The sequence below is a fragment of the Semicossyphus pulcher genome, unplaced genomic scaffold (assembly GCF_022749685.1).
Source record: "Semicossyphus pulcher isolate SPU_LCO1_2020_fin unplaced genomic scaffold, fSemPul1.0.p SCAF_4, whole genome shotgun sequence".
Classification (NCBI taxonomy): domain Eukaryota; kingdom Metazoa; phylum Chordata; class Actinopteri; order Labriformes; family Labridae; genus Semicossyphus; species Semicossyphus pulcher.
Genome location: NW_027211715.1, coordinates 30584248 through 30611406, shown reverse-complemented (window position 1 = coordinate 30611406; position 27159 = coordinate 30584248). Strand labels below are relative to the sequence as shown.

The window sequence follows — 27159 nt, the reverse complement described above, 5'->3', positions numbered from 1 at the left end:
GCCGCAGGTCAAGCATACCGGTAAGCCAGCTGTGTTGGTGATAAAAGGAAACAAATCTGCCCTTGCACTTTTAAATTCTCAGTTTTCAGATGAGACTTTTCTTTTTTTTTAATTTGACATTCATGACGAGCCAAGCCAGTGAGACTCATAACTAGCCACCAGTTAGACTGGAAACGTGCCGTAGATGCATATGATGGGTATGATGCAAATTTAGGTTGACAAATTACAAATAATAATTTGCTGTATAGGCTGCAGATTTTTTACAGTTTGTGAATGTTAAAACACTTTGCTACAACAATGATAAATGAAAATTAAAGTTTTTATTTTCTGGTAAAGCCACAGGGAGCGACTGGAGAGGGGCAAAAGAGCCGCATGCGCCTCAGGAGCTGCAGGTTCCCAAACCCTGATCCAAGGAGTTCATTCTTTATTTTGCTTCAAAAGAGCAAATACATTATCATCATAATCTGTGAAACGCTGAATCTATGCCTATAATTAACTAATTTCTAGGCTTCATCCCCTCATTATTCTTCCTTTGTCTTTATCCGTCACGTCATAATCTTAATCATCAAAAAGCCTCTGAATAAAGCTTCAGATTTATGGTTTGATTTACAAAATAAAAAATCAGAAAATAAGCTCAGGGAGTCGACGCAAATGCTTCTTCTGCCCAAAATATTCACTTAAAAATGACTATTTGTTAATGCAAAATGCTACAAAAAAATCATCACATTTCAGATGAAAGCATTACATTTTTTGCATTTTAGCTCAACGGATGATTTTTTACATTTCAGTGTCAATGTCAAGCAACTGATCAACTACACAACTAGTTGTTTCTGCACCTGAACAAAACATGGGTTATTTCAATAATTTCGTTTCTGCTGTGGTCCTGACGTAGAATCTCTTGCTGACCTCGGCATCCACCCCCTGTCCCCCTGCACTTCACATTCACGTTTCCATCCCTTCCACAACAGCTTCATTGAACTGCGCTGCTCCACTTCACAGATGTGCTCCGGTTGTCCTTGGAGAGTTCCCTTTGCAAACAAAGCTCTTTTCCCCCTCTGATTCCTCCCCCTTCTGCCTCTCCCTGTATCCATCTCGGCTGCTCTCTCTCCCCCCCACGATTTCACACTGTAGAGCATGCGGCGTGTAGCTCCCACTCACTGGCATTAGAAACACGAGATATCTTCAGTTCCGAGCCGTGCAGATTCATACAAAATACACACCAGCTTTGGCTAGACGAAGGCTGTGTTTTGCCAAGTGCACGTTGCGGAGAAGCAGTGATAGAAACAGAAGGGGAGACAGAGTCCAGCAGCTCTCGCACACACCGGACTCAAGGTAAAGGATCCATATTCATTTATTGAATGACGAGCTGTTATGTAATTCTGCTGTGGACATGTAGCTCTGAGCTCTGAGAGGCTCTTTGTCATTCTTTACGGTTCATGGGGCTGATTATTATCTGCAGATTTAAATGGAGGATCTGTTAAATCAGGGTAATCACTGTTGATGAAGTGATTTGACATCTACGTGGCTTATATTGGACACAGTAATTCAACTACAGAAATACAAGCTTCAGAAATGCTCCCCTATTGCCTATTCTGCAGCATTATCTGTGGGTGTTTGTGCACACTGTGCGGCTGCATGTCTACATTTCTATTTTCTTATTCAGTTTCATTTCCTGTAAGCACTATTGAAAATCAGTTCACACCCTCCCACCTTCCCTCCCTTCGCGCTGAAAGCTCTGAGGGCTTTTCAGTCCACTAAATGTCACTCCTCAGAGCTATCAAAGATGGAGGAGAGCTTTGAAGCCCACACAAGTGGCACCTCAGGCTGAGGTAAATCCAAACCCCGCCATATCACACAGTTTTTAACACCTCTATTCCGACTTGCCCTATCTTTTTATGTTGCTGACCATGATACTCCTCACACCTGGTAAACTGTTTTTTAGTGAGCATTAGAGGTATTAGTGGGAGGATGTTAGAAATAGTCCAATCCATAGGAGCACATAGGTTGTTCCTGACCACAGGATTATTGCCTGAAGATGCTATTAATAGCAGGTAACCTTACACCTACACACATCTGTACCTGACACACGTGGAACAAGTGGTAAATGTGAACCAGTTGCAGTATGATGTTAGCCAGAAAACTACCTTGTTGGATCTGGAAAAAAACAGTGTGGGCTAATAATAAGTAGTAGATATAAGAAATAATTCAACTGACAGTAAGTTGTCTACGTAACAGACTTATAGCCCATTATTCTGATTTCACACTGAACTCAAACCCTGGGTTGTTTGACCCCTCCATTGCCCCATAGCCCATCCATCACCATCATTACCACTCCTTAAAATCAGAAGAAGAGTCACGTTAGGCACATGGCGTAACGTTGCGTATGCAACTGATGTTAGACATGAAACCTAAAGTGGTAATCTCGAAAATCTCAGTTTTGTTCTCTTAGGGCGGGACCTATGGCGATAAATGGTAATTGCGGGAGCACACTTCCCAGATATCCAGACAGTGTTGCATGTGTGACGTCCACGGTTGGCTCCGGTTGTAACTCTTGACTTTCCTTTTCAGACTGTTTGCTTCATCTGAGCGTCTAACTTGTTTCTTTTTCTTTGGATTTTCACTTCTTGTTGAAGTTGTATCTGTAGTCATCGATCTTTTCTTTGTTTGTTCAGCCATAGTAGATTACTGTTTACTCGCAACACTTGCAGAGACTGGAAAAGCAGCCGCTTAGCTCCGCCTACCCTCTCTGGCAGACCAACCACTGCTGGCTGATGGAAAACGCGTCACTAACTGGGCGCCGCTTGCGATTTTTTCCGCAGTCGCCACAGACACCCAGTCTGTAATACTGCAAATGCAAAGGCTTTCATCAGCGGGCCATCGGTTCAGTCACCATTGTGTTACCTCATTCGGCGATAAATAGAGACTTAACAGACATTTATTCAAATGAAAATCTTTATTATTGATTATTACTTTAAAAGAGGTCAATGTTGAATTCTGATCTCACTAAAGACTGAGAACCTGGTCTCCTGGTGGAAGTCTATTTTTTGACCCACTGACCGCTCCGACCTCCACCCTTAAAATAAGTGTGCGAGTTACGATATGTGCGTGATGTTATTTACTTTACTTTAAAGATGTTACATACGTTACTTAAAATGAGTCAATGTTGACTAATGGTTTCACCCAAGACTTCAACGCTTGTCTCTGAGATGCAAGTCCTTAGTTGTTTGACCCGTCTGCCACCCTGTGCACCACTCCTCACCAGCTTCCCAGTCTTTATACTACATCTGATTTCCATGTTTATTTCTGTCATAAACACTACAGCCACTAGAGGCCTCTACCTAATGATAAAAAAATATTGGTTGTAATTTGCTGTTGCACAAACACATTTTTGTAAGATTTTTGTGCTAAGTTAAGTGGGACAGTTGAGGGAACTCGGATCATTTGGTTTTTCATGCAATAGTAACCAGGAGCAGATGATTTAGACAGCAAATGTGCAGCATTCATTTTGAACATTTTACATTAATAACGAACAGTTTGCAGACATTTTTAGTATAAATGTTACCCCATCATTATTATGTTGATCAGGTTTAATCCATGTGCCCACAATTCAATTCTGGCCAGTGACCTTTCGTGTAAGTAGTCCTGGTGGCTCTCTGCATGTTTTCTGCCTTCCTCTACTGTTAAATGTCAAGCTAAATCACCATGTATTTTTTTAAGGAACACTTTGGCATAATTACATTTCCTTTGAATGTGATCTACTTCATTGTGATTATTGAATGCATGCAAAGAAAACAAATGTCATGAAGTTTTGTTGACCAACAAAAATTTACCAATAAAAACAAAATTTTGTTGGTAGAAGGTAGATTTAATGACAGCCAGGTTGGTGGATACGTTACAAGAACAAACTAGGCATGCAGCCAACACAAGCGCAAACACATTATGATGTAAACTGTTAGAGAGATAATTGATTCTAGGTCTGTTGTCGCAGTGTGCAGCAGCACTGTCACAACATGTGGTGATCCAAGCAAGTGCCCTGCTGCAGCTCAGCAGCACAACTCAGTGTGCGCTTGCTACATGCATATACCAACACCGCTTCAAATCCGACTCCAGAGAAATGCTTTTAGTAGACAGAGCCGCAGGCCTCGGAGCCGATCTGCCTTTTTGCAATGCAAAATAAATCCCTGGAACAAACTGATTACATAAATGGCTAAAGGCAGGATGAGCGATAACAGACAGGCATTCAGTCTGTAGCACTGCGCAGTGAAAGCTGGAGGGAACAAAGCACAGGTCTGGATTAAAACACACAATGGAGAACTGTACATGACAGTCTGTTACAGCTGCTGAGGGTTGCTGGTTGGGTGTGCTAATCCATTACTGTGGTGCAGAATGTTTACAAACACATGGCAGCCATTTTGACTTTCTTCAGTCAGCTGAAGAATTGATAAATTTCTTCCAGGCTTCATGTTTCTTATATAACTTCATCACTGTTTTGTAAACCTAAATTTATGATTACAACTATCATGTTTGCATTTATATTTCTCCTCCAGATTAAAATAATCATGACATAGATTTTCATTTAAATAAATGTCTGTTAAGTCTCTATCTATTGCCGAATGAGGAAACACAATGGTGATTGAGCCTATGGCCCACTGATGAAAGCCTTTGCATTTGCAGTATTACAGACTGGGTGTCTGTAGCGACTTTCGCAGAAAAAAACCAAAGTGGCGGCCAGTTAGTGACGCGTTCCGTGTGCGCCGTGACCTCCGGAGTTGATCGTGCCCGTTCAAGTCAATGCTCGTGATCCGGTCATTTCGAAATAAAACACCATGTACAGACCGGCACAGCCTCCCGTTTTTCCGTTTTCCCCCTGTCTTGTGATCTTGCGATCCAGCTGCTTGGGCCAGCGCTCTGCTGTGCTGCGGACCAGACACGCTTCCTGAGGGGTAAGTGGATATTTTACCGTTCTTGGCAAGTGTTGCGAGTAAACAGTAATGTAAAGAAAATCCAAAAAAAACCAACACATTTGACGCTCAGATGAAGGCAAACAGTCTAAAAAGGAAAGAGACCGTCAGCAAGGAAAATTAAGAGTTACAACCGGAGCCAACCGTGGACGTCACACATGCAACACCGTTTAGCTATGTGGTAAATGTGCTCCCGCAATTACTGTTTATCGCCAGAGGTGCCGCCAAAAGAACGAAACTAAAATCTTTGAGAGTATCACTTTGAATCCAACTTGAGCACAAATATACAATTCATTTGAGGGTAGATTCTGTTCTTCTCTATAACCTAAATTAAAGGGGCGATTAGAAAAATTTGTCTTAAAGTCGACCAAAACAAGCCAAACTACGGTTCAGAGGGCAGGACAATGATGTACTGTGTTGAGTTAAAGGTTTAGCCTCCTTGCTGGCCTTTCCAACACTTTGAAAACAATAAATGTTACCGCTTTTGAGGTTAGCATTGTTGCTAAGAGGCAATTAGTTTCTTGTGTGCTACTGTAAACTCATAACAAAAATTAACATCTGAAATGAGGACAATCTTCAGTCGGGGGCAGCCCTAATCCAAAGTCTAATTCAGTCCACTCACATTCCATCATACTTGGAAATAGCCTACAGTGGGTGACCAGCTCTAATTTTATCACCATGCAAACTGTTCCTCGGGAGGCAAATGCAAGTCAGTGGTGTGCCCTTATCATCCTGAACACCCCTGACACGCTTGTGCTTTTAATAGCTCGGTTCAGCCAGTAAAAACAGGATTCCTTTTTGTGTAATCGGACACAGCTCTGAGTCAAACACTTGGACAAAGTTTTGGAAAACCTTGTTGTTTTGCCCTTTTTGACTGAATGTCGTAAGAGCTTAAAGTTCGGGTCAGTTTTGGGATTTATCTGAGGTAGATATAAGATGTATATATATAGAGAGAGGTAAGCCATATTGCTCCAGTGGCTGTGAAGAGCTGATTTGCCAAAATTTGACATTAGGTTATTTAACAGCACTAAAAGACCACCAGCGGAACTTTAAGCAGTTTTGTCGAAAAACAGAATTAAAAGGCGAGTGAGGAAGGCGAGGTCAGTACGAACTGTGACGCTAAAGTTTACATGCTGATGTATGTGGCCAATTGCTAAGTGGCCAAGTACACATTTCCATAATGTTAGATTATGCTAACTATTGACATGTCTGCCTAGAGGCTAATGTGCTCATTGTGAGGTAGTGGATGTATTACGCCTGGATCCCTCAGGATCCGTGTCCGGAGCTTTCTGTCTGTGCCGCGGTTGGGGTCCGTCAGATGGCACAAGCCATCGCCCACAGGAAGTATGTCTGAGCCAAGCAGCTGGATTCGCGAGATCACAAGATCGGGGGCTTGGTACACTTCTTGATTAAAAGTGTTCTTTTTTTCAAGATTTTAGTGTGTCGGTGTTATAAAAACGGGAGTCTGTACCGGTCTGCACATGGTGTTTTATTTTGGATTGACCGGATGCTGCATGCTGTATTCGTGTCTGACTTCCTATTTGGAACGATCTGCTCTGTTCAGTTTGACGCGTGCTTGAAGCGGCCTCCATCTGAAATAGACTCGGCGCGTATCTTTAGCGGAGCAGAGCAGAGAGACGCTTCTGGGACGTGTCCAAGACGGACCACGGCGCGTGCTGTAGAATCACAAGCATTCACTTAAATGGGCGCGATCAACTCCGGAGGTATTGGTGGAATTTGAGGGTTAGCCTTTGTTAGCATGCTAGTTATTCTGTTCAAATAAGCTGCTACTTAGCAGCTCTGAAGTAGCTAATGTTAGCTGTATTTTCTGTGTACTTGGTCATATATTAGGTATATAGGTAAAAAATTGGTGCCTATCTTAATAACTTTTGTTCTTCTTTGACCTGGTCCAAGCGCCATTCATTTCAAAAGCATATTTCATTGTCTGAACAATGAAGTTTAAGAATGACAATGGAAAAGATGAGTCTGATACGATTTCATATTGAGGGAATAACAATGCTGAGTAATATGCTGTGTACCTTGCTGGAAAGAGGATAACATTATGAACATATTAATATTTTTAGAGTAGATGTGCAATCTTTTCAGGTTACCAAACAGGCTGCATGGATAGATAATGTGCCATGTCCCTGTAAGGCACAATGCTTTTCTATTCTTTTGGAGATTAAATTATAAGCTGCTGATGCCTGTGAACTGGATACAGATTAAGTTGATAGAAAATAAATAGATAGAGGTGGGCCTGTGCAGCGGGGGGATTGATAATAATCTAACCGTACATGAGTGTACCTTTCGGAGGAGGATGTGGATGAAAATAGAACTGGGCGCTACGTGCAGGAAAGCCCCCGGGCAGCTTTATCCCGGGTTAACCTATCAGACTGTTGGAGTGAGCAATGTGCTCAGGTGTTATCAGAGGTGGTCTCAGAGATATGGAGCATGATGCATTGCAAGGAGCATGATTCATAAGTCAAAAGCCTTTTAGTTTAGTACTGAAATATTTTCCAATTGAGCACATGACCTTTATCTTTCAACTGCTTTTAAATTAAGAAGAAGTCATGCAGCAAGACAACACTTTATCAGAATCTCATTCTGTTTAATAAATCTCAATAAATAACTGGATTTAGACGTGTTTTAATCCTGTTTGCATAACTGCAGCGCCTGGCTGGTGCCACATCAACAAGGTTCTCCTACAAAATCAGAGCCGCTGTACGTGTGACTATTACTCACAGCTGTGGCTATTAATGGCACCTGATTACTCATTCATCAGCCCCTGTCACCTGGGATATCTCAATCATTATTATTAAACGTCAAGAGATAATCAGGGATTCATCTTGTAGCACTTAAATTGAAGCAGACTGCATCAAAAATAAAGGGGAAAATCAAAGTAAAGCATGAAATGCAGTTAAACGAGGCCTCTTATGTAAGTATTGAAAACATAAAGATGTAGTACACAAACTTCATGAATGCACCATCTGAGTCAAATCATGAGTTCATGATTTTATTGAGCCTGCAACACTAAAGCCATTACAGGTCAGTAAGCATGACTGCGTAACGTTGTGGTGGCACACAAATACATGTCTCAGCAGCATAAGCTCTTTAACTTCCACCCAGGAGACCGCGGCCCATTATAAAACCAAAAGTCAATGCTGATGTATTTTTCCATTCTAAACTATAATCTTTGTCCAAGCACAAGTAGTTAACTACTTTTATGACAACAATAAGTTTAACATACTACACAGCTAACATCAAGCTTACAACGCGTAGGGCGGTAAAAGCACAACACTCACCAGCAACATTTAGTGTCCGGCTGATCTGCTCCCACAAACGGGGCTTTTCGGTCTGTGATCCTGTTTGTTTGTCATATCGTACAGTTGCCGTTCAATGTTAACTGGAGTGACAAGTGACGCCCCATCTGATTGGCTGCCGGAAAAAAAGCGCCTTTTCTCAACTCAAAGCGCTGGGAGCGGCCGCACAAAAAAGGTGGCACGCTCTGAAAAAGGACGCTGTCTCGGCGACCACATGCACTCTGTCCAACAACTGAAAAAAGATTCTGGCGGTCAGAAAAAGGCGCTATGTGGACACAGGGCCAAACATACGGAAAATAGTCAGTTAAAAACGATTCAGTTTTGCAGGCACATGTATCCTTTTGAAATACATTAGTTTAAAATCTGTCCACAAATCTTGTGTTGCAATATCAGGTAATGTGTGGGAAGCATGTTATTTTTACATATGCAAATTTTATCTGGCCTCCAGCCTTTTGCATGTTCTCATAATATTTCTCTACATTCTTTAGTCCTGCAAGCTTTTTCTCGACTGGCCTTGACACTCACACAGCACTCTGCTAGCTGTACAAAGCCGTGTCCATTGACCTCTAGCACGGGGATAACATACAAGGGAAAATCAATTTAAACCAATGTCCCTTTGAGAGAATGCATCAGAAAAGTCTCGTTTTTTTACCTCTATAAAGGTTTACTTTTTGCACCTGGTAGCAAAACTGCAAAACACGTGCACAAGGAGACAAATCAGTGAGAAGTGCTGTTTGTATCCGCAGGTGTTTCCGAATTAGAGTAGCAGCTAGTGTCTCCTCAGGGCAGAGTGCATTTCATTACACTTGTCCTAAAATCTACCTGAGCCAGCTGAGCCCAGCAGACATCTGCGATGGACAGAAATAAACCGAGAAGCAGCCAGTCTTCCTTTTGTTGTTTCCAATGGTGGCAACACATCAGATGGTCTGACACATACTTCTGTGGGCAGTCTGGCTTCCGCTCTGCAGGCAGGGCACACACAAATACACACAGGCAAACACACAAGTGCAAGACCACAGATTTGAGTCCCAAATCTGACAACTCGGTTGCAGAGAGGAAAGGGACATGCCTGGACTTGCCAAATCTGAATGGCGGTTCAGACAGCCTGGACGATTTGTGGTCTGAGTCACGATGCGTCTTAATTAGCCTGCAAACTGTGAAAACTGTCTTGGCATCAATGGAGTGCAAGCTAGATTATGAATGTGATAATATTTTAAAACATTTAGTCCCGATTATAACAATGTGTGAGACGTGCAGAACAAATGCTGTGTCTTCTGTTCCTTTTCCTATCTCTCTTCTGAATGTAGTTTAAACACTTTTCTCTTCCTTGCTATATTACTTTGAAGAAATCTATGCAGCTCTTTTCCTGCAAGTCCATTTCTCTCTGACCCTACGGATCTTGATTCCTTAGTTGCATTGAGTGTTTTTTGACGCTCTGCGCTCTTCTAAATATCTGCACAACAAGGCCACGCACGTGTCATAGAACGCCCGACACAGCTCAGTGCCTCTGCAGAGAGAAGACGAGCGAATGACCCTGTCTGTGTGGGGGTACTGGAGGGGACAGTGAGGCTGACAGTGAGTGAGGGAGTGAATGAATTAGCAAGTTCATGAATTAAAATTAATTAAGGGATATGTGAGGGACTGCTGTAGATGCATGAGGCTGCAAAAAAGCAGAACAGGCTCAGCAGTATAGTGAAGCACTCGAGCAGACATACTAGACAAGACTATAAAAAAAAAAGCACTTTTTTGTTTTTTTAAAACCAAAAAAAATGTTGAGTTAAGTAAGTATGATTTAATTTGAATCTGGAGGCTGTTTGCTAAACGTAAGCTGCAGCAAGGACTGGAAGAAAGGGTGAACAGCTAGCCTGGTAGCAACTAAAAAGTACATTAATATCATTGACGTTGAAGAAACATTTTTAAAGTCGAGGTGAAATGAAAAATGTCATTAATGCTTTTAGATCACATCCCCGGTAATACTGTGCATGTATTTGACAATATAGGCCAAAAGAAATAGAGAAAATCCATTTATTCGTGTTCTTATATCAAAATTCGATTTTTTCTTCCTGTAAAAAAAAATATCCCGCGTGCTTACGTAAGGTAGAACCAACCAATTTCAACCAATCAATCTGCAACATTTAGCCGCAGAGCACCAAGAACGTTCGGTCAGTTAGCTAGCTACTGCGCTGTGGAGAACGTCTGTCTACGCCCACTTCTCAACGATCAAATCAAATCCCTCTAATGATATGTCCCGCCTGCACGTCCTGATTCACTCGGAAATATGTAAATATGTCACGATACGGGAGCTAGATACTCTCGAAATGCCGTTTCAGCTCGACTTTAAACTAATAAAAACAATAAATATAAAAATACAAATTTGATGATTGAGTAGCTAACATATGAGAGTTGCAATGGTGTGCAAAAAAACTTTTTCTCTCAGCATTTGAAACTTATTTCCAAACTGTAAAATAATAATTGTTAACTGCACTTTATGCATCAAATATAAATTATTCCAATGAGGACAAAGTCATAGGTTTTGACTGTAATGTAAGTTTTGCAGGGGATATAATCTGCACCATGCAAACACAACACAGTGCTATACAGGATGACGTAGGTTGGGGAAAGTTCCAGATTTAGGACAAAAACGTGACACCGAGTCGTATACAGGACATCTGGGGTTGTGCTTTAATAGAGCAACAACCCAAAAAGTCCTGCATAGCACTTGACAAGTTCCTATTTTTACTTACACTCTGCAAGAACGAGAGCAGCAGTTTGACCTGTACTTGAGATGTTCTCCTTTTAACTTGAGAGGTGACGTTACACACACACACAGTTATACGTCAACGTTAACATCAGTGCAGATATGACATGCATGCATTTAAGCATCCATGCATATGTTATCATGCTGAGCATACTACAGTATAAATACATCCATACTAGTGTGACTAACTGTGCTAAATACTTTGAGCTGCAGTTTCAGCAGAAGATGTTTGACTTCTGTCGATCCATCTCATCTTTTCATTCTTATACAAATCTGGTTTCATAATCACTCCGCAGCATGTCAGCCAATACTCCAAGTAGCTCTGCAGGGAGTCTTCTGTCAGCATCCAGAAATGAGGACATGGAGAGAAATCTGAAAACCTGCATTGCACCAAGTTAGGTAACATCAAAGAAGATGTTCATACCCATATATACACACACACACACACAGAGTGACAACTTCCGCGATCTAGGTTGTGAAATCTTAATTCAGCTATCCCGACAGGCATCTGGGATACTTTGAGGTCTAACGGAAGTGCTTTAAGATTCATGAGTTGTTCTTGTTTATATCTGAGACGTTAGAGTGCTGTTGCTGTTTTTAGCCCTCTCCTCCAGGAGCCGGCCTCGCCGCACGGCTGAATAGAACATGCACTGTTTCCTCCTGACTACATGGATTTGTCAGGGATTTTTATAAATAGCTCAGAAGAGGCACGTGTCTGCACCATACTGCAGACGAAGAATGCAGCTCGCAACAGCCAGAGAGATCCAGATTAGTCAAAACAGAGGCGGAGAGGCGAGGAGAGGAGACAGAAGCGGGGGAGGGAGCGGTCTGTTATGATGTTATTGACAGCTACAAAAAAGACTTGTCAATATTTCCACGTCTCTCCACATCAACCTCACTTGGTGACCTTTGTCTGGTGAAAATGGCACATGCTGACACACATACAAATTCAACCATTAATAATTTTTGAAGGCAGGTTTCCACTTGTAATATTAATGTATTAAAGCTACTGTCCAATGTGCCAATATTTTAGATTTTAATTGCCATGTGTCCCATGTTCATGCCACAAAGAATCGATGGCCAGATGTGTTCACATGAAATACAAAGCACTATTAGCAGTCTTGCAGGGGTATGACACACACAGTTATGAATGCATAAAATAATCATCATTTCTACTTATTTGACAAGTTGGGAGTGAATCCTAATTAAACAGTTCAGTTCGGTTTGATCAATCATCCTCTGCAGAAAGTTGACATGTTTTAAAGTTGATGTTTTTTACTTTGAGGGCTTCGTGTCATTTTCTGGGCAGCTTATGAGATACAATAAAAAGCCCCAGAACAGCCACTAAATGGACTACCTTATGAGATGGTTTTGTTGACGACTGTTTCCAAATAGATGTTGATCATCTCCGTCCATTTTGGCTGATTATCCACTTTCAACTTCGTATGTAAGCTGATAAGTGCCATGAAATGTGCTTGCAGTTGTTAGATCACAGCTAGAAGGTTCCTGGTTTGAATCCAGGTTCGGACAACGTGGGCCTTTCTGTGTGGAGTTTGTTCTCCTCATGCATGCGTGGGTTTCCTCCAGGTACTCCGGCTTCCTCTCACAGTCCAAAGACATGCCCATTAATTGGGAAACGTAGGTGTAAGTGTGAGCTTGAAAGGTTGTCTGTCTCTGTGTGTCAGCTCTGTGATTGACTGGCGATCAGTCCAGGGTGTAACCCCGCCTCTCATGCAATGACAGCTGGGATAGGCTCCAGCCCGCCGTGACCATGAAGATATGATAGTCGATATAGATGATGGATGGATGGACAAATCACGCAAATAATTTAGGTCGTCTGCTGACATTTTCTCTTGAAACAACTTGAAAAAATCACTTGCATGCAGGGTGCTACACAATGTTACAGGTGCCATGTGAGTTTTATGAGTATATTCGTGCTCTTCAGAGGAAGAACCCATCAGAGTTGTGTGGTTCTCTTACCTCTCCATCTCTTTTTTAATGACGAGCAACATCAATGTGTCTGCTTAAGTTTAACTGAAGTTGTGTTTGCATTATAGTGTGAAAACCTACAGGTCTGTGGAGAAATGTGACAGAAAAAACCCGGAGCTACAGCAGCCTACTTTAGTAAATTCAGTCTGTTTACAGCTTTACTAAAAATATCTCAGCTCATTATTTTTGCAGACCTCTCTGAAAATAACCATGCATTAACAAATGAAGCGCACCTTGAGATTATGACTCACACAGATGTCACGCAAACTACCTTTCCAGTTCAGTGCTTCTGCCTTATATAAAACATCTGACACATAACATAGGCGTCTCTGGGGCAGAAAACATCGTATCTACTGTGCATCCGGAACAAGCTGCAGAAACTCCAGTGTTGCTTCCTGGGGTTTATACATGAGCGATTAGACAGGCTTGTGGACGATCATGACAGAGTTTACTCTCCCATACAACAAAGTCTCCTCTCTGGAGAGAATAACAATGCTTTTTAAACTCTTGTTCTCTTCGCACAAACTCATATTTACCTCTCTTGATTGCAAAGCACACTGACGTCTAATTTTATGAAACCGGATGTCCAATGCAAACACAAATGCACTTGCTGCCTCTCGTAACCAAACACACACAACACACTCACATAAATGTAATATCTTGATTCAGCCCGTCAGTGACAGAGAACACAAAATGAAATGTTAAACAGCCTCTGCATCCGCAGCAGCGCCTGTAGCCCATTAATACGAACAAATGGCTTTTGGTTGGCTAATGAACAGAACATTTCAGGCAATGTTCCCAATTCAAGGTCCAAGCATCAAAACAATCCACGGCGCCAAGCTACTACTGAGATGATCTGAGAGACAGGAAAAGGGGATACTTAGGAAATAGCAGCTTTTGAGGTAAATGAATGGATGAATGAAAAGGCAGATGCCACTTCTGTATTTTAAATGTCATTATTAATGAGATTTTCTCAGGTATGTAAGTAAGTAAGCCTGACTAAGGAGACATTCTTTAATTTTATTGTACTAGCTGACCTTAGAACATTTTGATGCAGTTCATCTCTGTGCTTTGTTTTTCATTACGGCTGAAAAATAACCTAATAACAGGATGTCACTCCAGTGCCCCTGTGTTTCAAAATAAGACTATCTAGGTAGCACTCTAAACTCTTTTACTTTTGCACATGAAGTTCTTTGCAGTCAAGTTAGACAAAAAAATGCAACCTCTAGTTTAGGGATGCTCCGATACCATCGGGTGGTATCGGAGCTTAAGTACTTGTACTCATAAAACTATGACAAGTACCCCACCCGAATACAACTTACGGCTTGACGTTAGCCTCCCGTTAGTTAAGCAGGTAGGTGGAGAAGCAAAGTTGAGTGTTAAAATGTCAGCAACAGCTGCATCATTATGTCTATTTACTTTGTTACAGTCAAAAAAGTGAGGAACATCTGATGAATGAAACATGCTTTTAAAGTCATTATGAGAACTGTATATTAGTAAGTACTCATTTCTGTACTCGTTATCGGCAGGTACCCAAATGTAAGAACTTGTATCTGTACTTGATCTGAAAAAATAGTGGTATAGGTGGATCCCTACTCTAGTTCATAAAAAAGCAATCCAGTTATACTTTCAGAATAATACAATTTGTCTTTCGTATTTTATGAGTATCAAACCTGTAATTAGCCTCTGGGTAAATGTTCTGAAATGGTTGCAGTTTGGTTACATTCTGGCATCAACTCCACTTGATTATGATTGTAATAATTGTAACTCACGCACCTGCGTGAGATAACCAATATTTTTCTACATACTAAAAAAGAAGCCAACTTCTTAAAGAAATCAGTCTTGACATTTGGTTTCACGTTATCAAACTCCAGCCCCCTTTTGAAAGTCGTTTTTTGTTCGACAGATCTGTTGTCTCCGACTGTAATCCCACGCAGACGTTCGCGCTCTACATACTTTGTTCTTTCACAAGCAACAAGAAGAAAACAAAATTTTATATTTCATATTTGTTTTGATAAAATGTAAATGCAATAGTTGCCTTCTTAAATTTGAAACCACTGCTCACCAGTCCAGGTCTGAGGAGTATTTAGATCTACGTACCCCTCGGGTAAATGCTGAACTTTGTATGACTGCTTTGAACTACTTAGCGACTTAAGTGGAATGAACCAAGAAGAAGTGAAGGTCTCAGCCCACTGACCGATCAGTTACTTCAAATCCATTTAATGACGTCTATGATTGCATCTTATCCAGACATAACAAAAGGACATTCATGTTCGTTGTACGATGTACACTTTTGTTTTGTCTGGCTGTTTGTTTCCGTCTCTCTGCACTCGGTCTCTCTGGAAAAAAGAGATCTTGATCTCAGTTGGTTTAAATGATGGTTATATAAATAAATAAAAGCAAAGCAAGCATCATGTAAATGTAGCACTGCTACAAAGTAAGCTGATATTTTCGGGTTACAAGGTTCTCTTTTTAAAGCTGGGAACACATGAAGCCCCATTTCGACATTGGTTTGATGAATAGATTAACTCAATGCTTTATTGAAGCAAACATTTATAGCATTATTTGAGGAGAGTTAGATGAGAAAATCAGGACCACTAACAGGTCTCTGGTAAGAGTGTAGCTGGACCTAGCAGCACGTATGCTTAGTACAAAGACAGGTAACAGGGAGGCCGCTACTAGTCTGTCAAAAGGTAAAAATATCCACCTGCCATCACTTTGAACGCTCACCAATTAAAATCAAACAAATACATTGTACAGTGCTTTATTATTACCTGGTTACACTGGCAATAAGAGGGAAACTGCAACCCGGGCAAACTTTCACTAAGCTAAGCTAACTGCTGGCAGCACTCAAACACAACAAACTGAAATGAGTGTTCTCATCGTGAGGAGGGCCGGCTGTTGCAGCGCCTCACGTTGCCTGTGTCCGTGCCAATTAGTTAGACATGAACACAGCGCAGAGACTGCAGCCCACAAGCAATTAAATTAAACTAACTAGTTTATGGTTTATTATTTTATTTGTTTCTGATTGATATTTTCTAGCCGTTGCCAGGCCGTGTCCTGGCACAATGATCAGTTTTATGATTGGTAAATGAGCAGAACATTGGTGTATCTTCTCCATGTGTAGAAATAAAATAAGGAGCACTAAGCTATGAGGCATCCTGTGAGTTACCGTTAGCTGGAAACTAAGTGAAATTATCAGAGACAGCTGCCTCCATATCTCAGCCCCTGCAGAATTCAGCTACAGTCGTGAAAATGTTGCGTTGGAGGTTTTCCTTAACTCTGCAAACTACAATCAAACTTTATGCTCATGCGGCAAACTAAACTCATCCTTATCAGGATCTGTGTTTGGATATCAGGGATGTTTGAAGCTCCCTTCTCAATGAGGCAGAGCTGTACTGAATCAGCTGTTTGCATATGGAGTTACACCTGTTGTCCACATCCAGTCCAGTCCTGCCCAGTCAGATGGCCTTATCTCTCTGCATCTTGTTTCTTACAATCAGTTTATTCAATAACAACATTTAAGAACATATGCATAGTCTAAACATCTGAAGAGGCAGCCTAACTAAGTGAAGCGCAAACATATGATTAGCCACCGTAAAAACAGTTAGCAGTGTACGTAATGGTGCATTTAACCTTTAATTAGCCAGAATGTACAGAACATGTGTGCACATTTATGCAACTCAAAACATTCAAGCACAGCAGTTACTTGCCAACGGCCCAGCTGTGTTTGCATTACACTTTCGTTGTGTGTACTCCTGTATCTGTACCTTGCTGTTTGAAGTGACAGACACACCCATGCACCCAAACATCTTCTGCAAACACTGCATACATGACATGACTCTTTCCTTTGTCACGAGGTTTAAGCTGTATGCAAAGAGAAACAGCCGGAGAAATTAAGTAACACGCATTGTTCTTTTGGACAGGATCTGCACCATGAAGACCAGACTAGGCTGCCTTTCCCACAAGTCTGACTCCTACAGTGACTTCTCTGAGTTCCTTCCTCCGGCCCACGAAACCACGGCAAGGTGTCTCAAGTAAGTCTGCCAAAATCCTGTGTCTCTTTCTTATGAGCTGCAAGGTTTGAACAAATCGGAACACAAGCTTCTGTTGTGTTAGATAACTCTCTGGATGCTACACTCAGCAAACAAAGTTTGAACATGGAATAGAGTAAAAATTTGTCAAACTTTAAAAGAAAAGCTTTACAGATTTTATTGCTCTTTTGTATTTTAATGTTCAAAGCAAAGTAGCAGCCAGCATGCAGCAACACAGATTCCATTTTCAACTTTTTTGTAGTATATTAAACCGCACATTTGCAGGACAACAGCTTATTTTATTGATGTTGGTCTCGCTCTGTCTGGAAATAGCCTTGACATTTGACAAGGCCACGTGAAAAGAGAAACATTTCTCTCTGTGTGATTAAAGCTTAAGCTGCCCAGTGTGCTGCCATAATCAGATTGATAAAAGATACAAGCATTTGTATGAATAAGGTCAGCCATTGAGGTTATTCGTCTCATAATTTGCAAATATCATATCATGCATAACAATCTCGGTGTTAAACTAAACATTTCTTTCCTACTTTTTGTCAGTCAGTGCTGCTATTTAAAGGCTAACAAACCCAGAGGTTGTTTGAACAAATAATTCTGTCCTAAATTTAGAGATGCACGATATTGGATTATTGTCGATATCTGATATGCCGATATTTTCCAACCCTTTTTGCCAATGTCAATACCGATATATTAGGCGCATGTTTTTTTCCACCTAATTGCAGAGAACATCAAGTCTCCCCTGTATTGGAAATTTAATATCATGCCTACTGTTTCTGTAGCGGCCCACTGGCAGATGCAGAAATTACATAGTACAGTGCTTTTTAAAAAGTACACATTCACTGGGCAAGATAAGAAAAATACTTCAACTTAAGTTAAATACAAAATGCCATATTGATTTGTATGTAACATTTTCATTCAAATAAAGCTGTAATATTCACAACTCAGACATACTTGGATGATGCTCTCCCTGAGACAATCCTGACAATAGCCACAACTTGGGCAAATTTTACCTACTGCACAGAACAAATACATTAAATGAAATCAGGTCTGTTTGGGAAACATTGAAAAACTGCCATACCGCAGACATCTCGCACCCTTCTTCACGTTTGATGGAAGAGACGTGGTGCAGGCAGTGCGTGTACACACTCGCCAAGTAAATGTCGTAGCATTATGTCAAGCTTTTTTAGGGAATCATCGAGTATTTAGGCAGAATTAAAGTGTTGTTTTATCGGCTGAAAATATCGGCAGAAAATTGACATATCTGCCGATGCCGATATTTTCAAGTCATTATCTGCAGGTACCATAACGTGCCAATAATATCGTGCATCCCTACCTTCATTTTATAGGACTGGGTTTATAATACATAATTGAAATTTTTAAGATACATAGGCCCATTCACGTGGCCTGTTCAAGGCGGGAATGTAGCGGTAGACTTTGTTAATCCGCCTTTACAATCACAGCAAAGGAACAGAGCCCAGTCGATGTCTATGGAGCTGCAGGGACTAGAGAGAGTTGTGATGCTTGGAGGACATTTTACGTGTGAACCACCAGCAGTCAACTCAAAAAACAAGAAGTGGTATGCAGCCAATCTACGGTCACCAAAAAGTTTTCTAGAACGCTGCACTTGGGTAGCCATGTGCTGCCGATATTTGGATCAGTGTAAAAAAAGGAAAACCTGCCATATAACCAGCCTTCTTTATGATGTTATTGCAGGATTTCTGTATAAAAAGGGCTTTTGTTACTCATGTTTCACAAATAGCCTAATGTTCCATATACCTGGGTGAAGGGCTGCAACATTTTTAATGTATCCCTTTAATCTCCAAGATGGTGTGTTACCCAACATGGTTTCACCACTTCATTAAAATGTGAACAAACGTCCGCTGTTGTTCTCTTTCCATCTCCTTCCCTTCTTCCGCTCAGGACTGTGATGGAGGAACAGCTGTGAGCGGCGGATAAATCATACATTAAACTGAGCTGCCCCTCAATAATACATACAGTACCATCTTGTGTTAAAGATGCATGAAAGCACAGTGGTTGGTTTGCATCTTACTCAGGCTGTTTCTTTCTTTGGCTTTCTCTCCATCAGACTATCAACGGACGAGGTCGTTCGATGGTCTGAGTCGTTTGATCATCTTCTGTCTCACAAACGTAAGTAGACATTTCTATTTTTCAGAGGTACAAGTCCCTGCTGAGAAAGCCAATTACACAGCAGGCATCATAAAAAATCAAAGCAACCTTTATTTAGCCAGAATGTTACTTTTCGGTTTCTTTAATAGGTTCTATTTTTTACTTAGCGCAAGCGAAAACCATTTTCCTCCCTCCAAGCCCGTCTTATGTAAGGGTCTCATCATAGTGTTGTGAGGACTGAGTCACACACTTGTCTGTGACCTTCCCCTTGGTCCAAACACACACTGGCACTAACTCACCCACAAACATCCATATACACAAACAGGTCATGCGTTTATTTTCAAACCGCTAACAAGCTATGCGACTTAGCATTAGCCACATTGAACTCACTGAACTGACAAGGAAAGACAAGAAGATTCAGAGCATGTCCACTATTGGAGATTTCTTCATTTAAGTCCATGAACACTTAACACACAAATGATGAATATGTTGTAGTCTGGCGCAGTAGCTGCTGAGAAATGGGAGATAAGTCACGGCCTGATTCATTCATTGGTGGTAATGTTCAAATACTAATGCGCTGGTAAAAGGCCGGTCTGAAAATGACTACCACCAAGTGTTATATAACGAAGAAACATGTTCAGCTAGGGCTGCAATTAACTATTCACCCATCAATTATATTGTCTATAATGTCGGAAAATAGTAAATACAACACAGTGTTCTTTCCCAGAGCCTCGCTTGGTCCAACCTGCAGTTATTAAATTGAGAAATACAACATGTCACTCCAGAGAAGCTGGAAGTGAATGTTTTGTATCTTTTATAAATGAATGACCAAAATTGCTACCAATTAGTTGTCAATTGATAATTCAATCAAAATGTTTCTACATTTGAGTCAGCAAAGCAATCATTGTCACTGGTGTTAGCGAAGTAAGTGCTAAATCCTTCCTTCCCAGTTGTCTCCATTAACCACTTGTTTAAGCTTATTCATGCCAAATACTCTGATGTCTGGTGTCTTTGTTTTGGTAATGTCACACTTTGATTCTATGTTAAAGACCCCCTCCAGTGAAAATCCAGTGTTTAACGTCCATGACGGTCATTTTGACTGTTTTGAAATTTGTATGTGCAATAACTTTGTTCAGTAAAAAAATACAATCTGGTATTGTACCTGACTTTTCCTAAAAGTGTCTGTATTTTCATTTAAAATTATTTTTATATAAGTTACATAAAAGGCAAAGACAATATGATCATTTTTACCTATGTCGGCCGTAAACAGTCATATTGACCGCACAGAATTTTTTGTGCTATTCTAGTGTTTATCTCTCTCACGGTAAATGTTGCATCTTGGTTGCTTAGCAACTATCACTGTCGCAGTCAAAGTGACGTCATCGGTCCCTGGCTGGAATCAATGCCCACATCCTCTTCAAGGAGTGCATCAGCAGCAACATGAGGAAGTTTATGCAGCAGCTGGCAGAGGAGCTGAGAGCGGAGTTCATGGAGGGAAAAAGAGCAGCATCGCAGACGGCACAAGGTCCCGGTCAGCAGCCGAAGCAACCACCGCAGCAGACACCCAAACGGAGACAGTGCCATGTCAGCAGAAACGGTCAAAATAAAACACACCAGACCTGCTGCGAATGCTGCAAAGCTGTGTGTGGAAACTAAGCGAGGAGAACAGGGGTCACTTGCGTTGACGCGGAGCACGCTTTAGATGTAAAAAGTGAATATCAAATGATTTCAACTTAGGATGGATGGGATTTTCAATTTTTTTAGGTTATAAACAATCAGTTCTCCTCCCACCTTGAGAATAAAAAGCCAAAATGAATTTGATACTTGTGTATCTAAGCGCTTTGCAAAATGAGGACGCACCACTTTTCATGCAGGACTGCCATCAAAGTGATTATTCCCATCATATCAAACATCGAGCTTACAAAGGAGGTGAGAGACAGCCAGCCCTGAATGAAAAGAGGGCCGTTAGCATCCTGCACTCACATGAACATTATCTGTTTTGTTCAGATTGAGGTTATGAAATAACACCTTTGTTGGGCACATAACCATCACACAGCTAATGTCACCAGCAGAAAGCAGAAAGTTTGTTACCGAGGCGAGAACAGAACCTTCTCCAGGCACCGAGAGTGTGGTACACCTGTGTATCCTGTTTCAATTGACCAAGCATTAGTGAGGTGAACTACAGCATGTACATGAACACACACACACACATTACATAAGTAATGTCCAAGCACTGAGACACAGTACTGAATGTTCCCTTGATAGAATATTACATTCACCTCAGCCTTAATTTCATTTCAAAGCAGGATGGTGTGTTACATTACAGGGTTCTCGTGTCGTTGTTCAGTGTGTGAAGCTGATTGTGTGATTGCTGGGGGCCTGACCTGATCACACATGGCCAGATGTTACATGTCTTGTTAGTGTAGGAACATTTTGTGAAGTTGACAAGTACTGCGCTTTTAAAGCATTTTGCGGGTTACAGTTTGTATTGTAGCCAAGGTTGATATCCAAATGTCACGTCATGAAAAAAGGATTAATCACAGCAGCCGTGTTTTAAGCTTTGCAACAATTTATTTCTAAGTGATATCTTGGATGGTCCCAGGGTGCCGTATGATCACTCCTGGGTCTCCGCTGATTGTCTCAGCCGCAGCTGCCCTGCATTGTCCTTATTACTCCCATCTGCTCCTAATTGCTCTGATGTATTTAAGCGAGTCCCGAGACATTCTCCTGTCGGTTCAATAAGTTGCTTTGCTGCAGTGACTCAGAGTTTCTGCTGAAGTTATGTTAACCTGCACGCAGCCAGCTCTGCATTCTTCATTTAACTTCACCTGCACGCCATCTTCAGTCTGTCTGCCTGTTTTAGCCCCCTTTTTCAGTCTGACTTCATCAGTTGCTTTTGCTTCCCTGTAGCATGGTATGGAAATGTAATATGTACAATATGGCCTTTGAAAATGTTTATGGAGAAGTAAATGCAGTCAGCTCACTTGTTGGACGTATTTAAGACCATTTACGACTGATATCGTAATTTCACCCACACAAAACAGCCGTTTCAGTGATAAAGCTACAGACGACTTTATACTGGCTGAAAAAAAGAGTGAAAATTGGACCTACATTTGTAATTGGGAATCTACACCAACACTGTAGCTTCAGACGTGCATGCTCGACACATAAGCGTCACGGCAGCATCTACACCGGCTGCGACTACAGCAAAGATGAGTCTCAAAGTTAGCCAATGGTAGTTGCGATCCCTGGCCATAAATAAGGGTGGCAGTGAGGCCAAGAAGTTTGCAAGAAACGGTAGAAGATAACTTTGCAACTGACTTGTAGATTTATTTCTCAATTGTGCATAAATTCTGTATTTCTGTAGGATGTAGAAGTCAAATGAGAATAAATTAATAGGATTGGTTTACCAAGATGTTGAGGAAATGCTCTTTCAAATGAATCTTGCCTGCTCATCTAGTCTATCAATAACTTCGATAGGAAACTGAAATCGAAGTTGGCCAAAATGAAGAGATCACATCGTTTAACATGGACTCCTTGGTTGTGTATTAACATAACAGTCAATGGCTTTCTATGCTTCACTAATGCACAGCAGCAGGGAAAAAATAGACCTGAAAATGACTTGTGTATTACACCCGCCTCCAGCGCAGCTGGTGGAGATCGCAGCGTTCAATAACATTGAAGCGGTTCTGTCCTGGCACACGTGTGTCAAAAATACACTTCAAATACGTTGCCTGTGTAGATTCCCCTTAAGATATACACAAATACATAAGCAAGTGTTTGTTAAGGGGTTTTCCATATCGACCTAAAAGGAGATCTTGTTCGCAACTTGTTGCTGCACTGAAACGTAATGCTTTGAGTTTGGGCGACAACCACTAAATGTAAACTTAACTTTGTTAAGAAGACGACCCCATAGGTCAGCAACTGGAAAGATTTGGTCTGTATGACAGCTAGTTATCATCAAATGTGGGACACAATAACATATGTACTGGTTAGCGGCTTATATCCTTGTATTTTATGCTGATTAGACTAAGAGAGACCATTGGAAAAGAGAGACATTGTCACTATATAAATGTTTGATCATTTTAAGGGCATATGAATAAGGTAATTAATGGTAGAATTAATGGAGACTGCACACAGAAACCTGTTATTTTTTTCCAATAGGCAAGAAATCATTCCCTCAGTAATGGTTTGCATTGTATCTGTTAGATCTGATCACTTTCTCACTTGATCTGTTTCACCAACACACAGTTGGCACTGTTGTTCTGTTGGCATCTTGGATGAATCTGAAGGAAATAACACTTTTATTCTTGACTTTTAATTTTTTTTGCTACATGAATTCTTTCAGTAGATCAGCACAATCAGCACTTTTGTGCGCCAATCCAGATTTCATAACCAAGAACACAACTGTCTCACAAGCAACCAAACCCGACTTCAAAGTAAATACGTTGCTGTTTTTTAACCCATGACGTCTCCGATCCAAAGTCTTACGCAGCTTTAGATGCGAGGAATTATGCAAAGTCCAAAACTAATGTAGAGTTGAGGGGTTTGCATTCACAAGAACATTTATTAAGTCATGAAGGAGATAATCCTTTCAACACGCTTTCTAAAAAGTTCAAGTAGAAAAGAGGGAGCTGTGTAAAAGCTTGAAGGTTCCCTGTAGCCTTTGACGTCACAGTTATTGGGGTCAGCAGCAAACAGTATTGGTTTTTATGTAGCCCGTGTTAATCTGCATGTTACGTGTTCCCCTCATTAGAATGTGTGTTTCTGTGGAGCACATTTGTTGCATATTCAGATGGCTCATCCCCTCCTCTCTGCCCAGATTTATTGGGTAAACAGCAGAAGGAGGGGTGGAAGTGACATGTCAACATGACCCGGGTCGATAGAAAAACATCCCCTTCCTCTGTGATATCATTAAAAGGGGAGCACATTCATTGATCACTTATCTTGGCTAATGAAAAAAGCATACAATATCTCTTTGTGGGAGTATTTTGTTCTCATTTGTTTGTGTGTTCTCATCATGAGAGCTGTTTCCAGCTTCTGGGAATAAGAGTGTGTAAGCACTAGAAAAACATCAACAAGGGATGAAGGACATTACCAAATATCACATGATCAAGAAGGGGACGGGCAGAAGGGGCAGTTCTCAGCAGCTGTACAGAAATAGGTGCATCACTGCAGTATCAATCATGTTTTGAAGTGTTTTCTGTTGTTTTACTTCCTCCCTTACCGTCGGATTCATTTGTCTCTTTCCAGATGGCCTGGCCGCCTTCCGGACGTTTCTCAAGACGGAGTTCAGTGACGAGAACATCGAGTTTTGGATGGCCTGCGAGGAGTACAAAAAAATCAAGAGCTCGACCAAGCTTGTGTCAAGAGCAAACAAGATCTTTAAGGAGTTCATTGATATTCAGGCACCAAGAGAGGTGTGTGTGGAGAAGGTCTTTTTCAATAATCAATGTATAGCAACTTCTTTTATTTATATATTATGAAATTCTTTCTGTTTCTTCTAGTATTGATTATAAGTAAGACCGGGATTAGGGCACAAAAATAGCATGTATATTCAGCCAACTGGATATGGGCTGATTCTCCTGCTGGCCCCAGCTGGTTTTAGGCATCTGAATAAACATAAAATATGTTTTATAATATGTTTGTGTCAGGTTGTGGATAACTGTAAGCTAACACTTATGTCAGAGTGCAAAGTTTATTCTTCCACTGGCATCATTGGTAGTTGCCAAACAGAAGCAGGTATAATACCAAGACACCCTGAGGTCACAGCATGAGTTGTAGCCTGGGGAAACCAAGACAGATTGTATGCCAGATTGCTAATCTGACAGTCAGAGACCAATTCATGCGAGTGTAAATTAAAGTGTTTGATATCTCATTGGGATTGTTAAAACGACACTTGAACTGACGGGTGTTGAGCCTCATGTGAATGCGTTTGCTCTCCCTGTCCTGGTAGGTAAACATCGACTACCGCACCAGAGAAAAGACAAAGCAGAGTCTTGAAGATCCGTCCCCAACCAGCCTCAATGAAGTTCAAGCTAAAGTCTACAGCCTCATGGAGAAAGACTCCTACCCACGATTCCTCAGGTCCAAGATGTACCAGGACATGGTGAACAGGGCTCATGCACAAGGCCAGCGGAGGTCTGTTTGACAGGATCTGACGACGACCACAGAGGACACAAAACTGGACCTACACTGTAAATGATTCATTAACCCTTTGACATGATCTCTGAATACTGTGAATCTGCAAGGATGGAGCGACATGCTTGACTGTTTCCTTTGTCTACACCAGCTCCATGCATGCAATCCCTGTAGAAAAGACGTGTCTGGGCAGACTGCACTGTAGACTTCAGGGAAGGAGATTGGATGAGCTAATCGTTTTACCTCCTATGTAGTGCTGGGCGATACATCTCGAAACATTAACACCATAAGAGTAACAATAGCACAAATAGAGCAACTAATTACTGAGGTGCCACAACCCCTTACACATCTTAAAAACAAGGTTCTTTAATTTAAAAGTCTTATTTTGAATTGCTAGATGGGTCCTCCTGATTGTTAATATAATGCCCACATTAACATTTGTCACCATCTTTTGCTGAACTTTGACACAAAGTTGGTCCTCGGCTGTACTGATGACAAAGTGCTTCCTGGCTGTGCTTTGTAAAGCCGAGACTGGGCTAACGCTCACTCTAAGGACCTTCAAAGGTTCGCAGTCGCTTCCTCACTGCCATCGATCTTCAGGTTTGTTTGTTTTTATGGCCAAACACTGAAGTTTTAGGCTTTTTCCTTTCCTCAGAACATTATCCCCAAATGTCACAAAGGTTGTTTAACTTATGGCTGAACTAGCTAAGAGTTCTTGGTTATGTCAGCTAGTTATAGCTAAAAACGTCAGGTTAAAATGGACCGTCTTGTTGAGGCTCGACGCACTCAAAGCACACAAAACTGCTACAAGGTCCGAGTTGGTATCGCGCCATCACCAAGGAATAAATACATCGATAAATATTATGGTTTTATCGCCCAGCACTACCTCTACTTATCTTTCGTTCTTTGTGATATAGACACTGTCGTATGCAGGTTACTAGCCCTGTTGTGGTAGTTTGTGTGTTTACAGCGAACAATGAAGTGAGTGAACACTTAATATCTGAAACTGTGCCAAACTATATTGCACTTGATATAGCTACATAATCCTGTGTATTGTAAACTCTTACAGGTATTCTATGTGACATTAAATGTGGAGTTTAAATAAGGGTTGGGTTAAGTTTTGCTTTCAATTCACTCAGATCAGGAAGTGGATGTTTGCTGCTATTCCTGTTGAACTTTCTACTATAAGAAGTGCATCATTGGACCAGCAGGGATTCTGCTATAATTTGTGTTTTGTTTTAGTTTGGTTTAATTCAATAATAGTTAATATAAAAAAAAAAAATGTTGACAAAACAGTAACTGAAATACCTTACTAAAATGGCAACAGCATACATATCGTATGTGTTAAAAGTAACAGTATAATCTGCAGCGTTTCTTTAAACCAACTAGTCTCCTTATCGGAGTGAATTGAAAGCAACAGCCGACCCCCATAGAATCAGTTCTGGGTTGAAAAATATGTTGTGCAAATTGTTTTAAATTTTCAGCATGATGCAATACTCAGAATAACTATTTAGATATTCTTTGACTTGTACTATATGTTATGAAAATGACTGCAAAAAAACTTGTATCTAGAATATGTCAGGAACGTGTTTGAAATGTGCTCCCTCAGCGTTTGCACTCCTTTTTGAATAAGCTGATTGAAAAGACTTCCTGCGTATTTCAGGGGAGAGATATTTTCTTTATTGCATGAGTACTGTCTGGGCCAAACAACAAAATGGCTGACCAACATATCGACCTAATATATTTCATGTTACTGTGTTCCACATGAATGTAACCTCCCTCATAAATTTTGCGATTAAAAATGAATCTCTGCA

General features: G+C 41.0%; 1 protein-coding gene across 1 annotated transcript; it reads left to right on the top strand.

Annotated features, from left to right (window-relative positions):
- The first annotated feature begins 1179 nt into the window (after positions 1-1179).
- On the top strand, positions 1180-27159 carry LOC138607498 (regulator of G-protein signaling 8-like). Its single transcript, XM_069680120.1, has 5 exons — positions 1180-1332; positions 16955-17065; positions 19164-19225; positions 24458-24624; positions 25161-27159. Exons 2-5 carry the CDS (start codon positions 16965-16967, stop codon positions 25353-25355), a joined length of 525 nt encoding a protein of 174 aa, XP_069536221.1. The 5' UTR covers positions 1180-1332; positions 16955-16964; the 3' UTR covers positions 25356-27159.

Coding starts and splice junctions, on each gene's coding strand:
- LOC138607498 (XM_069680120.1), top strand. CDS start 16,965: ATGAAGACCAGACTAGGCTGCCTTTCCCACAAGTCTGACTCCTACAGT. Junction 19,226..24,457: donor TCATCTTCTGTCTCACAAAC/GTAAGTAGACAT, acceptor GTCTCTTTCCAG/ATGGCCTGGCCGCCTTCCGG. Junction 24,625..25,160: donor ATATTCAGGCACCAAGAGAG/GTGTGTGTGGAG, acceptor CTGTCCTGGTAG/GTAAACATCGACTACCGCAC.